At 45.8% G+C, this 15,727-nt stretch overlaps 1 protein-coding gene across 3 annotated transcripts in view; it reads right to left on the bottom strand.

Moving 5' to 3' along the window:
* The window catches only part of LOC124258667, a 50,620-nt gene that overhangs the window by 23,666 nt on the left and 11,227 nt on the right, over positions 1 to 15,727 (bottom strand). Inside the window, exons 4-5 of one of the 3 annotated variants that reach the window (XM_046692742.1) lie at positions 3,547 to 3,644; positions 1,761 to 2,687 (exon numbers count right to left, since the gene is read on the bottom strand). The exons of the other annotated variants lie outside the window; for them this stretch is intronic. Coding sequence (XP_046548698.1) covers positions 2,684 to 2,687; positions 3,547 to 3,644 — 102 coding nt within the window. The 3' untranslated portion in view covers positions 1,761 to 2,683. Of the gene's footprint in view, positions 1 to 1,760; positions 2,688 to 3,546; positions 3,645 to 15,727 lie in introns of those variants that run through there. 3 annotated transcript variants of the gene reach the window in all.

Here is a 15,727-nt window from a genome sequence, read left to right as displayed (position 1 = left end):
CCATCCCATATCTCCTCGTACAGCATTGTCACAGGTGTTTCTAGAAACTCCGAGGAAGACACGCCATGCTCTGTTCTGTATAGTGTAGACTTCTTTACACATGTTAACTCCCAACAGACCTGAACAATAAGTTAAAACCGGCTGAACAATACTTTCGTAGAGTCGGGTAGTTGACATCATAGTGCATATCACTGCAGGTGTAAAACTTGTGACAGAGATATTCAAGAGCACGTGAAGCAGATTTTACCAGTTCTTTTACAGCATAGTGCAATTTACAATGCACGTGTAGCCACAGACCGAGGTAACGGTAGTTGTCTGTGTAATCGAGTGTCACATGGCCACAGTGGAAAGTCACGTCATGTCGAGGCACGCTTTCTATCCTGAAATGTACAAAACTTGTCTTGCTTGCGTTTATGCTGACTCGCCACTTGTTAGTCCACAGAAACAGTATATTCAGTAACACTTGGAGGCTTTCGGGATCAGGGCTGAGTAAAACAATGTCGTCTGCATATAATATAACGAAAACATTTAAAACTGTCAATCTGAATACCGCAGTTGCTCTCTTTCAACTCTATAGCAAGATCATTAAAATATGTAGCGAACAGCGTGGGAGATAAGACACATCCTTGCTTTACACCAGATTCATCAGGAAAGATATGCGTCTCATAGTTGTTGACTGAGTGATCTGATAGCTTGAAGAATTTTGCCTGATATACTATAGTTCACGAGTTAAAAACACAACAAGTCTCTATTTACAGAATCAAATGCCTTTTTAAAATCGACGAAACAAATAAAAGTGGATTTTTGCTGTTTTTCTGTTATTTACAATACTATTACACTATATACATGATCAAGACAGGATCACCCTCTTCTAAAACCGTTCTGCTCGTCGACCAATATGTCCTGGGACTCGAGGTATTTACACAGTCTGTGATTGATGATGTTGGAAGGTATAGATAAAATAGTCAGTGGCCTGTAGCTGAGCGGATCACGTTGGTCGGCGTCTTTACTCTTCTTGGGTATTGGCTTTATTTTTCCACGGTTCCAGATGCTTGGTACATGGCCTGTATTACAACTGTGGGATCTGTGTCTATACATTAACTTAGCACATACGTCATTTTTCAGTCCAACACTCGGAATGTTATCAAGTCCCACCGCCTTTTCCACCTATATGTTTATTCAATATCCAAATGTGACGGGTGGCGTCTGTGTGATAGTAATGATGTTTAAGGGCTTGCTTTTTAAAAACTTTTTTGCCTTATATTTACACAAGCAAGTGCAACCCATCATTATTCAGTAGGTCAGGTTTGTTTGCAAAGGATGGACGTTCAATGGAACAAAGACATCCGTTCTCTGGAAGTCATTTCAAACGACTTCCACGTATGGTCGCGCTAATACGATTAATTACTACGGATTGTTTTTCATTGATGAAGGGACCCGTGAAGATCCGGGGTAGAATAGGTCTTCAGCAACCCATGTTTGCCACAAAAGGCTACTATGCTTGTCGTAAGAGGCGACTAACGGGATCGGGTGGTCTGACTTGGTTGACACATGTCATTGGTTCCCAATTGCGCAGATCGATGCTCATGCTGTTGATCACTGGATTGTCTGGTCCAAACTCGATTATTTACAGACACCATATAGCTGGAATATTGCTGAGTGCAGCGTGAAACTAAACTCACTCACTCACTCCATTGAGGAAGGCTCGGGTAATTGACTGCGTCAGTGCATAAAAACAAACACCAGTTCATTCACCTTACTGACCTGTGACGTAATGCATCAACTTGCATATTTATGAGATATCATGCATAAATAATTAGGATTCGGCTGGATCCAGGAAATGTAGGATGTCAGGACCCACACTATAGTACTATCGTTAAATGAATATCGATCGATTATCGATAAATATCGGAGAAGTAACACTGAGCAAAAATGACTAAAAAATATGAAAGAAATCAACATATTTCACAACAGTGGTGAGTGGTGACATATTAAGACTTGGATTACCAGCCGTCCTGAACTTACTTCAGGAGCAATCCATGTATAAAACTCTACCTTTGTGTATTTTCTGAGTAAATTGTAAAAGTATTTCATCACATTTATGATATTTTCGAGTACATAATTTGCATATCGATAATCGTTAATACTGATTCCATCGACGATATTTCTGAGTATCTGATTATATAGTGCTGACAAGTTCGCTTAATCAGTGCCAATATAAGGTGTAGCCAAGTGGCTGGAGCGTTCGATAGTCATGTGGAGGACCCGGGTTCGATTCCCCACATGGGTACAATCTGTAAACACAATATCTTGTGTCCCCCGCCGTGATATTGCTGGAATATTGCTAAAGGCGGCAAAAACTAAGCTCACTTACTCCTCATATACTCAAACAGTATATATAGCGTTGCCTTTTTCAGTACTGGGGAATACATGTGGATTTCGTATGACTTCAGTATAGGATGGTGGTGGGGCATCTGGTGGAACATCTGGAACATATGCAGGGGGCACTGTGGGGGGCATTACGATGGTAGATACAGGGTCGGTGTGGGGTTTACGGCGGAGGACAAAAATGATACTTGGTCGGGAAGTCCTGTAAACACTCGGTCGGGGAATCCTGAAAGAACCCCCTAAACTGTAGTTAGTGCTTGTGCCGCTGTTCCGTCTTATGTCTAATGGCTTGCCTCTATCTGAAACCAAGCAACACATCTTTATTCAAAATTTGGAGTGGCATAGTAACTAAAATAGGAATCACATTCAATGTGTTTCATCACTATCTCACCTTACATGGTAATCACTTTCACTGTACTCCATCACTCGTCTCACCTGGACATAGTAATCTCTTTCACTGTACTCCATCACTCGTCTCACCCAACATAACAATCAGTTTCGCTGTTTTTCATCACCCATCTCACCTTACATAGTAATCAGTTTCACTGTTCTTCACTTCTCGTCTCATTCTAAATAGTAATCAGTTTCACTGTACTTCATCATCTGACTCACTCTACATAGTTATCAGTTTCACTGTACTTCATCACCCGTCCCACCTTACACAGTAATCAGTTTCAATGTATTTCATCACTCTTCTCACCCAACATAGTAATCAGTTTCACCGTACTTCATTGCTCGTCTCACCTACATAGTAATCAGTTTCACCGTACTTTATTGCTCTTCTCATCTTACATAGTAATCATTTTACTGTACTTTATCACTCGTCTCGCCTTACATAGTAAGCAACTTAGCTCTAGTTCATCACTCTTCTTGCCTTACATAGTAATCTGTTTCACTGCACTTCATCACTCGTCTCACCTTACATAGTTCTCAGTTTCACTTTATCTTACTCGGTGTTTCACCAATCTTAGATATTATACTGAGTGTTCCCCAAGATGTGAGCATAGATGAATAGCTGTCATCGACAAAACTATAAATCTTTGTCCTTTCAATCTGGCGAAGCACAGTTGTGTATGTTTGCTTGAGAAAGATATGTTAGTGGGTAAACTACTAAAGGGAGGTAGCTCTCACCGTTATAGCAGCCATTGCAATTTTTACCTGCGGACTTGAGACAGTAGCACACGTTGATCGTGAATACGCAGAACAAAAAGACCATGACAAATCCCGCAAAGCATAAACCCAGCGCAAGAGAGGATCTGAAACAAGACAAAAAGCAGTATTCTAAGATGCTTCGGTGAAAGATCAAAGCCGCCGTCATTACTTTATCAGACGATAATGTGCACTTTTTGCATTGCGTCACAATGTATTAGCATCACTGCGCCATTCTAGTCTGCCCCTCGTAATCGAACAATTTTGCATTATGTCACAATGTAAGCGACGTCACGATGCATGGCAGTTGTCATCGCCTCGTACAGCCTCCTACAGTAAACTACTCCGTTGCATCCAGTTTCATGGTTTGCAGTTGCTTCATGCAGCCAACATCACTGGTGGAAACATTACGTTTATGTTTTACGACAGTTAAAATGTCTCAATTCGACTCACAAGTTTTCATCGACACGTTCGCAATGTTTACATTCCCACAATGCAATTGCGGAATGTCGCTTGACTACTCAGCTTCATCTGGATGTACTGATCTAAACTTACGTTGGTACTAGAAATGCGACGTTAATATTGTCCCATATATGGTTTACGTTAATCACAGATGTAATTAAAATAATTTAGAAAAGATATTTAATCGGAACGTAAACCGTCATCAAACTGTTTATCCTTATTTTTTTCTGGTAACGTTCGTCTTTACGTAGGGGGACAGACACATGAATAGAACAGCGCGCAAGTTAGCACTGTGCGAGGATTCTCAATTTAGGTCACCGACACCGTCGTTTGTTTTCTGCCTTAGATTAAGTAGTAGTAGAGGGGGGGTTTTGCCGCACATGCGGCTTAGAGACATATTTTTATGAAATAAGTTCCCCAGCCTCCTTAAACACGGCGATGGTGTATCGAGAGGCATCCTTCGATGTGCCTCCAGCCTAGACCCAAAGTTCCGAATATTGACTGATCGGGAGTTCTGGTGGTGTGATGGTAGAGCGTAGGACTCGTGACCCAGCGACACGAGTTGGAGACGGGCCTGCCTTACCCGTCGTTGCTAAGCTAAACAAAGATGGCCGTCCAGCCTTGTAACGCCGGGCCTGCCTTACCCGTCGTTGCTAAGCTAAACAAAGATGGCCGCGGGCCGTCCAGCCTAGTAGCCGGGTCTGCCTTACCTGTAGTTGCTAAGCCAAACAAAGATGGCCGTCCAGCCTAGTAAAGCTGGGTCTGGCAGACCCGTCGTAGCTAAGCCAAACAAAGATGGCGGCCGAGCTTAGCAACGCCGTCTAGACCTGACGTCAGAGTATTTCTCTGGCTGTGGCCTGTCACACGGGAGCCACAATCAATTATTTTAAAATCGGGTTACATAAGCTTGGAAAGCAAACGGGGTTTGGACTGGATTTAAATTTAGCCGTAATATTCTGCGACGACTTTATGGAGTGGGTCTGCCATGAACTTGTCCAAGTAAGCTACGGGGTAGGTGGAGTACGTGCCGGTGCGTTCCCTGGTTTTCAGGCTATAATCGATTAACGTATCCATGAGACATTGTAACCGGTCGGTGTCCACAAGACCTAAACTGTCGTACAGGCTGGTGAATTTCCCTCGACTTATGACTCAACGCAGGGCGGCGTAAATATCGAGGCAACTGACGTCCACCCCGACGCGTCTGAACAACCGTTTCTCGATCAATCTCCACATGTTGATAATGAGATACATAAGACGAATCTTTAATAAGAAGTGGGCAATACCATGTCGTGATGGACGATCATCAATTCCTCTCGGACGAATCTCCTACCCGGTCCGTCTTGCAAGTAATACAGATTCGGTTTGTCGTCTTTGATGTCCCTAGGTCGACGTGGTACATTTTCATGGACCATACAGGGTCTGTGGCGCGACGTTTATCCCTCCTTCGAGTTCACGGGCTGGTACAGATACCTCACGACGACCCGGTCCGGTAGTTTTATCTCTTGGCCATGACGCGATGGCACAGCTGATTCGGTCGTCACAGATTTCATTTGAATGGCTTCGACGGGTCTTTTATCGAGGAGTCGAGTGACTTCGTTGTTGATCGCCGACACCACTCGCAGTAAGCGTACCACCCATTCCGTCAATCGTTTTTCTGGGTTGACCATCTCTTGGGCATATTGATGTCCGAACAAATGCTCGGCTTAAGTCCTGTTGAATCTTTCAACGATTGCTTGGCTTAGATGAGCTCCGGCCACGCCTCGTCTCACCTGGACTTTATGCTTCGATAACAGCTGGGACACAGCTCCCATTGAATTCGCGTCCGGGATCGACTTGTAATTCGGTCAGCCATGTCAAACAACTGCGTTTGTAGATGCGTTCTAAGGGCTTGGCGACTTGACTCGAATCTTTGGTCGTCAACAGCTCCGCTTCCTTGTAGCGACTGGCGACGTCCACGACGGTCAGGGCGTACTTGTACATTTTGTTTCTCACCTTGTCGTGCGGGAGAAACAGGAGGTCGGCTTGATGGGTACGGTTGGGTATGGAAATGTCAAACTTTCTTCTCGGGATGTATCGGGGAGCCAGCAGGTACACTTGCCAGATGGCTTGTTTTTTAAGCCAAGCTTTGGTGGTATCCTCGGAGACGCGAGCGACTTTGGCTAGCTTCGGGATGGCGCTCACACCTTTCCAACCTTCTCCATGATGTATACACGCTAACGTTCATTCAATTGTCTCCTTTATTGGGGGTCTCGAAAACTGCCAACGCGTCGAGGTCAACTGTTAGGTACCCATAGCTATAAGTGTGGATGCCATCGTTCGCAATCCATCGTTTCGTATCAAGGGGCGACAGCGAGGTCTTGAGAGTGATGCCTTAGATGTTATGTTTGTCGCTTCTCAACGCGTTCATGGGGTGTTTGAACGTGCGTTTATCGAAGAGAGCCTCTTTGAAGAGGGTGTGTTGGATGTGTCGTTTCACCACATATTTCTTCACCCCTTTTTTTTTTTATTTCGTCGACATTGGCTTTCTTAATAGAATACATCTTAGGTCTCAAGCTGATGTACTTGGCGATCGGTGTGTCGGCGCATTCGTCCTTCATCTTACCGAAGACCTTTTTATTGGTCGTGCTGTGTAGGGCGTGGTCTGGGGGTAATCGCTGGTGTCGTATAGGTGCAGGTGTTTCGCCATGTCCTCGTACACGTCCTCGGTACGAATTTCCATGAGCAGTGAATCTGATTCGTGTACAACACTTCACATCGATCGCCGTACTGTGGCTTGAGTCGGTTGTAATAAAAGTCGTACATGAGATGTTTGGAGAGGTCGAGGATGCTCATCCCCATGTAGACGGGCCTGTTGATCTTGATGCGGCTTTTGTTCATGTGTAGCACTGCCAAGCCATTATAGAATAGTTTGCTTCGATTGAAGGCCGGGCTGGTGATGAGTTTCCTGAGTTTTTCTTCCTCGTGAGATCACACGAGTTTGACCGTCACTCGTTTTCTCAAGTTTTCCATGGTTTTACCGAACACCGAGTTGTTCATCAGTTTGTAGAGATTTTTCTCGAAGTCGCTGGTGGCCTGTTTTCTCAGCTCGGTGTTCAGCCGAATGTAAGGTTCCATCCAGGGACTTTGATCAAATTGCAGCACCTGACGTATTGTGGTCAGCTTCATGCCCAGCGACAAGTACAGTTGCAGATTCTGATAGTGCACCACATACTTGGTCTTGTGCATCAAGTTCGGAACGAGTTTTTCCACGTTGGCCAGCTTATTTTTCCGTGCAACGTTAGTTGATAGTCCAACACCCAGTCTCAGTTCACTGTCAACCGTTCGGGAGCCAGAAAATAGCTGTTGTGAGCAGTGTGCAATGCCGCAGGATACTCCAAATCCACTTCGAGGATGTAGCCTTTGTTCGAATCCCCGCGCGATGCTCATGATATCGATCTCATCGTCCAATCATTCGAACCCGCCCGTAGCTAGAGACTGTCTCATTGCCCAGCAGTAGAGGTTGTTGGTGTCGAGATACAGGAGGTGGTTGGTGGGCTTGCTCAAGTCGTAGCTTTTCACGTATTTGTTGTTGGCTTTTGGAGACAATGGAAATCCTACCACGCATACCTTTCTCGACGAACAGGTGCATGTCGTAATCCATGAGCAATTCCAGTTTAACTCTGTTCTTCTTCAAGCGGGCATCCCACGAGAGACCGGGGCTGGTGTAGTACCAGGCAGGGTCGAGTTGATACTGTTTCAAACACGTTGTTCTGAAGGAGGAACTGGAGGAACTGAGCACTATTGATAAATCTCAGACCATTGAGTGAAAACGAGATGTATTTTGCCATATTGTTGGGGATATCGACGGCATGTCGATTCGGACGGCCGTCCCTGCCACGCCTCGGCAATCATCCCGGTGTGCTTCCAGCAGGTCTTCTCGTTTGAATTCGTGCAGGCATCATTCGCAGAAATGTTTCTTTTCCTTGTGGTTCGATTGGTCGTACAATAGTGGGCTCAGACTTTTGATCCACGCATAGTGATACCGGTCGCCTTTTTTGACGAGAAATAAATTGATTCTGTGCACATCATCAGGCCTGGAGCTGATTCGGTGCACGATCATCGTATTGCCTTCGTCATTTGAGAGATGGGTGTGGGTGCGTCTACACCGTCCAAGTTGAGTGCATCGTCTGAGGGATAGCTCGAAGGTCTGTTTGCCACTTTAGAATCGGCGGGGAATAAGGCAGATCTCAGCGCCCATCTTAAGCAGTGATCATCGTTGTTTTTAACGTTGACGATGGCTTTTTTATTTCTGTAGTAAGGTGGCAAGTCTAGGAACGATCCGCCTCTGAATGGTACGTAGTTCGCTATATCCAAATAGATGGCGTTGATACTTCCCACCACCCACCCGGAGCACCTGTGCGTCAATCATTCCAACGATTCTTGTATTTTTTGTAGCGAGGTATCTAGGGTCGAAGGGATCGAGTGGGATTGAAGTACGACTTCCTGCTTGCCTCTTGACGTCGATGTTAGACGGCACCGTCATTTTTCAGCCTCTCAGATACTTACCCACGGCATGGTCCGTCGGCACAAACCTCAATTCGACCGGCTCATTGTCTTCCAATGCCATCTATTTGGATATAGCGAACTACGTACCGTTCAGAGGCAGATCGTTCCTAGACTTGCCACCTTACTACAGAAATAAAAAAGCTTTCCTCATTTCTCATGAGTTTGAGGTCTCGCACGGTAGGGGGCTTGCCATATTTCATGTCGAGCAAGGTAGGCAGATTGGGTTTCCTCATGCGAGAATAACCCACTAATCCAAGACTTTTAGCGAGAGCTTTGAGTTCGCCCTTGGTCGTCATGATTGCTATGTCAATGTGCGAAAATTTTATTTAAAAAAAATAAAATTATATTCAAGCGCGAAGTCAAATGTCTAATAGGTTGTTCAATGAAGGGCACATAATCTTTTTTAAATGTTTATTCTGAGGAGTTGGTTACGATCGTTGAGATAATCTCTTTTCGTCAAGTATATGAGATGACTTGAGACCACGTTGGCTCCGTGGGCTTTGCATTGACGATAAGGACATTTCACACCAATCCCGCACACTTCGCACGTGTAGTTGACGAAACCCTTTTTGATGGATATCATGTGGATGCCGCAATAGTCGGTGGTGCATTTCCTGCCGGAGGTTTCGGTTTTTCCGAGAAGCACTTACTGACACCGAAACGGTGCGCGTCGTTCCATCTTTATACGCATGTAAATATATTTTATACACATGAATAAATATTTTAGTCTAATTGCTTGGCGACGAATACGGTGGTAGCTAATCCTAAGGCCACAAAAATCAGCTCCCGGTCTAGCTGTGCCTTGGGAGGGGTGTAATACTGAGAGAGGGTGGGTTTGCTGCCAAGGGGGTCGAGCCGTTTGCCCGTGATCAGGTAGTATTGTTGCATGGCGTCGTCGACGTCCAGGGCATTGATGAGAGCCCCGCCTAGCATGATCGCGACGGTGGCCATTTTCCATATATTTTATACTTTCTTACTTAAATATGTTTTCCGGAATGATGCCTTGCTTGACAAACATCTCTTTGTTGAGCAAGAGCATGCCCATGTCTTGCAGGTTGAAATTGAGTTTGGGTGCCGGTTGTTTGGTGATCATTTTGCTCAATCGAGTGTAGCCTATGGCCAGCCTGCTGACCATGGCGGCGTGATACGCGTTGACGAACGTTTTTCCGTCTGGGTTTATGATTATAACGTAACGTGTGGGTTTACCTCTAATTGTGGTTTTGTCGATGGTGGTGGTGGTGTCTTTTGTTGATGGAGCCATACGACCACGGTAATACCCATGACAGCGGCTGCCACGGCGGGGTCAGTTTATGATGCTTAGCTAACCCCCCTTTTTTACTGGCGGCTACGTTTTTTTTATTCTTGGGTTTCTTCGTGACGGTATCAATCACTTGGTGGGGGGTCTCCTCCTCCATCGCAGGAGTTGTTTCTGTGTTCGGCTCCGTCATCTCGTATATCAGTAGTCGGACATTTATGTTTAAATTGGCAGTGCCTCGCATTAATGGTCGCAACGGTGATGGGAGCTAAGAATACACCTTGAACACCTTCAGTTGCGCGTTGTATATACGGTGATACAACTCGCAACTAAAGGTGTTCAAGGTGTGACCGATAAATGGATCCACATCGAGATCTTCGCACAAATAAGGTCGACGTGCCGGTGGAATGGGAAGCAGAGACGAAGCGATCGCGGTGTAACATTGCGTTAGAGTCGACCCTATGGTTTTAGTCATTTTGGCACCGAATCGGGATTCGTATCTCGCGTACAGCTTATTGATCTTATAAATTTAATCGGTTGTCATGTTTTCGCCCAAATTTTGTTTCCCCTTCCCACCCATGACGAGGGCCACGAGTCTCTCTCGTTTATCCCTGACATGATCATTTTCACTCTCCTTCTCCTCCTCGGATATCATTTGTACGAGCATGTGGTCCAACGCCATCTTGTAATACATCAATCTGTTTTTAAATCTAATATAATAAAATCCGACATAACCCAAACAGAACGAGATGAATGTCAGGTAAAACAACACGAGAATTTCAAACGTCGTTATGGTTTTTAATCTATAGGAGGTATACATTTAATTTTGCGAAGCAAGTTGCTTGGTTTTGCTTAGCAGGTTGCTTTATTTTGCTAAGCTAGACCCATCCCGTGTGTTCCGTCAGGTCTTTCAGGACCAAGTTGAATTTTTGTGTGAGGACCCAAACGCTGTGTTTCATGTGACGTCCTGAAAACGGTAAATACGATAACATGTCTCTCTTTTTGGTGGTCTCTTTATTCACGCTGCAGCGTCGATTCTCCCTCGAACTTCTCATGAAAGGCTCGTAACCAGTCCTGTAAACGTACTCCAGGGTCGATTTTATACACCTCCAAGTCGTTTCATCAGCCACGCTCTCTCCGTGTACGTATTATTGACGCGTATCGTAGGGCAAAGAATCACCATATGATCGAAAACATTCCGATAGAACCCTTCGTGCATATCCAAGACAAACACAGTCATCCCCCATCCCGCATCCCATCTGACCGCAAACAATGGCAAATCAATAGATGGCCTGCGGATCGCAAGGCAAATCAATAGATAGCCTGCACGAATCTTCCATTATGTGCAGTCGATCGCCATCTGTGGATTGCATGACCAGCCACAGGGTGCACTTGGTCGTCAGGTACTCTCCTAGCTTCACGTAGGCGAGACTGAGGTCCTTGACGATCGCGTTGATTTCCGGCAGGCGCTTGATCGAGCACTTTTGGATCTCGTCCCACTGATGGTAAGCGTGCATGCCTTGGCTGAACAGCTGGTTGGGCACGCCGACTTTCATGATCTCGGGGTTCCAATATCTTTTGTTGACCCTTTGAAACGTGGAAAATTCTTCCAACGGCAGGATCAGAATGCTCTTCATCGATCACACAGGTACATTCAGGTTGATGTTCCACAGTGTGTCGCTCCTGAGATTATACAGGATGGTGAAGTGAAATATAACCAGCTATTGACAAAAAATAAGCGGGAAGTTTGACAAGGCTTTACGAGAAGCGAATGCCGAGATCGATGCCTTGGCGGGTGCAGTCATTCGAGATGATTTGAGAGCGGTACGACAACATGCTCAAGATGCATCAAACGACGTCGAAAAATTATTGGCCACGTACCAGGTTCGAATTTACCTTTTGGGGACTGTGAGGGCTGGACAAGGCCATGTCAACCATTTGTGGATCCCTTGTGGACTACGTAGCCAAACTGGACACGCTCGATGAGCATATCGCTTGTGAAAGATCACAGAAAGATTGCGTAACTTGGAAGAGTAAAGATCGACCCCCTTGGAAGTGGCGTCCTCCTTCCGAGAAGAGCTTCGATCCCAGATCAGGCGCGTGCACGAAACCATCGCCCGAGTGTTGAACGAGGACACCACATTGGCCGATAGGATCCGAAATCTGTTCCGGGAACAAGGGATCACCATTGCCAGCGTTCTGACGGCCTTGGGCTTCATCGTATCCGGCGGCACGACACCAACACCCCCAGCACCACCCAAAAAGGGGGGGGCGATGTCAGAGACTGGATAAAAAAACAGTTGAAATCGCTCGGGGAAGCCCTGGCGAGACTGGCCAGCAATGCTGCGGAAGCCCTGCCAGGCATCTGGGCAGCATCGTGTCCTGGTTGCTGGGCTTGTTGTTGAAAACGGTCACGTGGTTCGGCCAGAATCTGTGGGTGGTCGTCGTAGGCGTGGCCAGGCTGGTGTACGTTGCTGCCAAATAATTTTTAACCAAATGAGGCACACCCCGACCGCGATCCCGCCGACCAGGAGCGCTGTTTTATGGTCGAGATGTTGCTGATGTTCGACCTGGCTTCTTTCACGGGAAGTCCATCACTGTAGGGAATACCCAACCCGTGGTTCGTACCCGGTATATGCCAATCCATGTTTGGATCAATTTCGAATTCACCGCAAATCCGTTCGTAAGCGCGCCGATCGTATGGATTGTTAGACGCATCCCACATGGACCAACTCAGCACATCACAACACGTGTTGTTCAAGGTCACGCCGCACCCCGTCGTCGCGCACTACACAGCAAAATTGAATTGATTCTGCCAGAACTGCATTGCCTTGACGTTCGTGACCGAAAGCCTATACTTTTCAAATACATCGATAAATCGAGCTCGAAAGTTGGAACCCTCCTTCGCATCCACCACGATCTTCATGTGCGTGAGATCGGTAGCACTTAAATTATCGCTTTTAGGATAAATCACTCCCGGCTTGTACTTGAGTGTAGCCTTATTGCAAGTATACCGCAGTGTCCCGTATATGTGTAACATGTACGTCACGCTCCCGGGAAACATGAACAGTGAGCCCGTTTTACAGCTGCAGGCGATCGATAACACGTCGGGGGACGTCGAAGTCGCTCTCTGCGATCTCACCTACTACCCGCGATGGGCGAACATCAGTCAACGTCAAGGGAACAACAAGATATTCATCGATGGCAATCGCCACGAGTTGTCCGACGGTTATTACAGAGTGTACATGCTCCACAAAGAAATATTCAAACCCATGGGAGCCAGCCTCAAACTCAATGAGTCGAACGGAACGCTGACATTCACGAATGGGGAAAAACCCATCCGATTCGGTAGGCCCTTGGTGAGAACGCTCGGGTTTCCGTCGAATAACGTACAACCCCAAGACACCGCCATGGGTTCGAAATTACCGAGCCTCGTGGTCTATCACGAGGTGTTCGTTCATCTCGATCGGGTAAGCACGACAGACAACATTCAAGGCGAACGACGGCGAGGATTCGACGAACCCAGTACGGAAAATGCCTTGTACGTATTGCACTTACAAAACAATGTGTACCAATGACGAGAAGTCATCGTCGAATTGAACTGGATCATCAATATCGTCCTGACCTACCTCTATCTCTTCATGGATCAGGATGGTCATATCCTCGAACTCAAAAAGAAAGGGATTCTACTGGGGAGTTTGTTCCGGTTCATAAAGAGGGAATGTACTCATCACCATTACCAGATCAAACGGGTTATATGCTAGTCCCTCACTGGCAAGACATAACAAAATGGCTCTATTTAAAACAATATAGTGAAGTCCCAGACTCGTGGATCACTGTGATACCAGGTTCTACCCTTATTATCCACGTCGTTCGATAATAAATGCCTCCGGACAACGGGTGGGTCTTCTGTTTGAGTTAAACATACGCTGGCACGATCACCATAAAAATCAACGCTGTCGTATTTATATACAACTAGGAACAGCTTCCACCACAAGCCTCGAGGGAGTCGAGGTTCTTATTACAGATGAAATTTTACTCCACCACCCGAACACCCGAACACGTGTACCTCATCAGCTTAAAGTATATTCATCAAATATTGACGGAGGATCAATTGAAGCTCATTTCCTAACTTATAATATACTCGAGATGGGATTGTATCCGGCCATGGACGACGTGGCTCAAACGCTCGAAACCGTGGATGGATTTCGTTTGTGACAGATCAGCGAAATTAAACACCAATTGTAACGAGAACGCGACGTGCGACTCGGATTGCACAAAAAGTACTATCAATGCCATCAACGGCATGGACACATCTCTCGTGGCAGTTAGCATGGGATTACAAGTAGCAGGCGTGGCTTATTATCCACCATCGTGGCCACACCCGTCGTCCTCGGGTAAGAAATAACCGCCGGGGTGTCGGGGCTGGCGGGAGTAGCCCTTAAATTCATTTCACGTCGTCTGCAACGGAAAGCGTTGAAGCATGACGAGATCAGGGTTCTGGCCGAAGCCAAGTTAAACACGATCAACGATCATATTTCCACCGCGATCACCGATAGCAAAATCTCCGAGGAAGAGTAAGGTTTGGTGATGTAGGAAATCGCAAAATACCACCAAATGAAAGAAGAGATTCGAACCAAGACTTGAAAACCACTGACATCGGTGAAGACGAGAAAAAAAGCTCATACAACAGGGTCGACAACAAATCATTCAAACCTTCCTTACCAAGAACAAAGATCTCATCAAAGATTCACCTTAAACTGTTTTGTTGATGTAAACATAAGCTAGTAAATAATAATAAACCCTCATCTTACTACTACTTTTCAAGAAACCCACATTAGGTCAACCCGACCATAGACCATGATTGTGGCTTCTAAAAATGTTTTTCAGCGTCTGGTTTCAAACCACAGCCAGAGAAACGACGAGAAGACTGATCCTGGCGCTACTAGGCTGGACGACCATCTTATTTAACTTGTTTCACTTGCAAAAGTTTCTGCCGATACCCCGTCTCCAACTCGTGTCGCTGGGTCACGGGTCACGAGTCCTACGCTCTACCATCACACCACCGGGACTCCCATTCAATCAATATTCGGAACTTTGGGTCTAGGCTGGAGGCACATCGAAGGATGCCTTTCGATAGACCATCGCCGTGTTTAAGGGGGCTGGGGAAATTATTTCATAAAAATAAGCCTCTAAGCCGCATGTGCGGCAACCCCTCCTCTCTACTACAACTCTTTAGAAAGTAGTAAATTTGGCATCTTAGAAAAGAAATACAGTTCGGTCTACCACCATGTATAGTGTAATAAAGCACACTTTCGCCCTGAACTATTATAACGATAATAAAAATCTAATAAACTGATTACTATGTAGGGTGAGACGAGTGACTGACTGACTGAGTTTAGTTTTACGCCGCTTTTAGCAATATTCCAGCAATGTCACGGCGGGGGACACCAGAAATGGGCTTAACACATTGTGCCCATGTGGGGAATCGAACCCGGGTCTTCGGCGTGACGAGCCAACGCTTTAACCATTAGGCTACCCCACCGCCCCTGAGACGAGTGAAGTAAAGTTAAGCTGATTACTATGTAAGGTGAGAAGAGCAATAAAGTACGGTGAAACTAATTACTATGTAGGTGAGACGGGTGATGAAGTACGATGAAAGTGATTACTTGTAAGGTGCGACGAGTAATGAAGTATGGTGAAACTGATTACTACGTAAGTGAGACGAGTGATGAAGTACAGTGAAAGCGATTAATATGTAGGGTGAGACGAGTGATGGAGTACAGTGAAACTGATTACTATGTAGAGTGAGACGAGTGATGAAGTACAGTGAAACTGATTACTATGTATGGTGAGACAAGTGATGGAGTTCAGTGACACTGATTACTATGTAGGGTGAGACGAGTGATCGAGTACAGTGAAACTGAT

This window comes from Haliotis rubra, unplaced genomic scaffold (genome assembly GCF_003918875.1).
Source record: "Haliotis rubra isolate DU_JTF1 unplaced genomic scaffold, ASM391887v1 Scf7, whole genome shotgun sequence".
NCBI lineage: Eukaryota > Metazoa > Mollusca > Gastropoda > Lepetellida > Haliotidae > Haliotis > Haliotis rubra.
The sequence above is the reverse complement of the archived record's forward strand: the minus strand, read 5'-3'. Positions and strand labels throughout refer to the sequence as shown.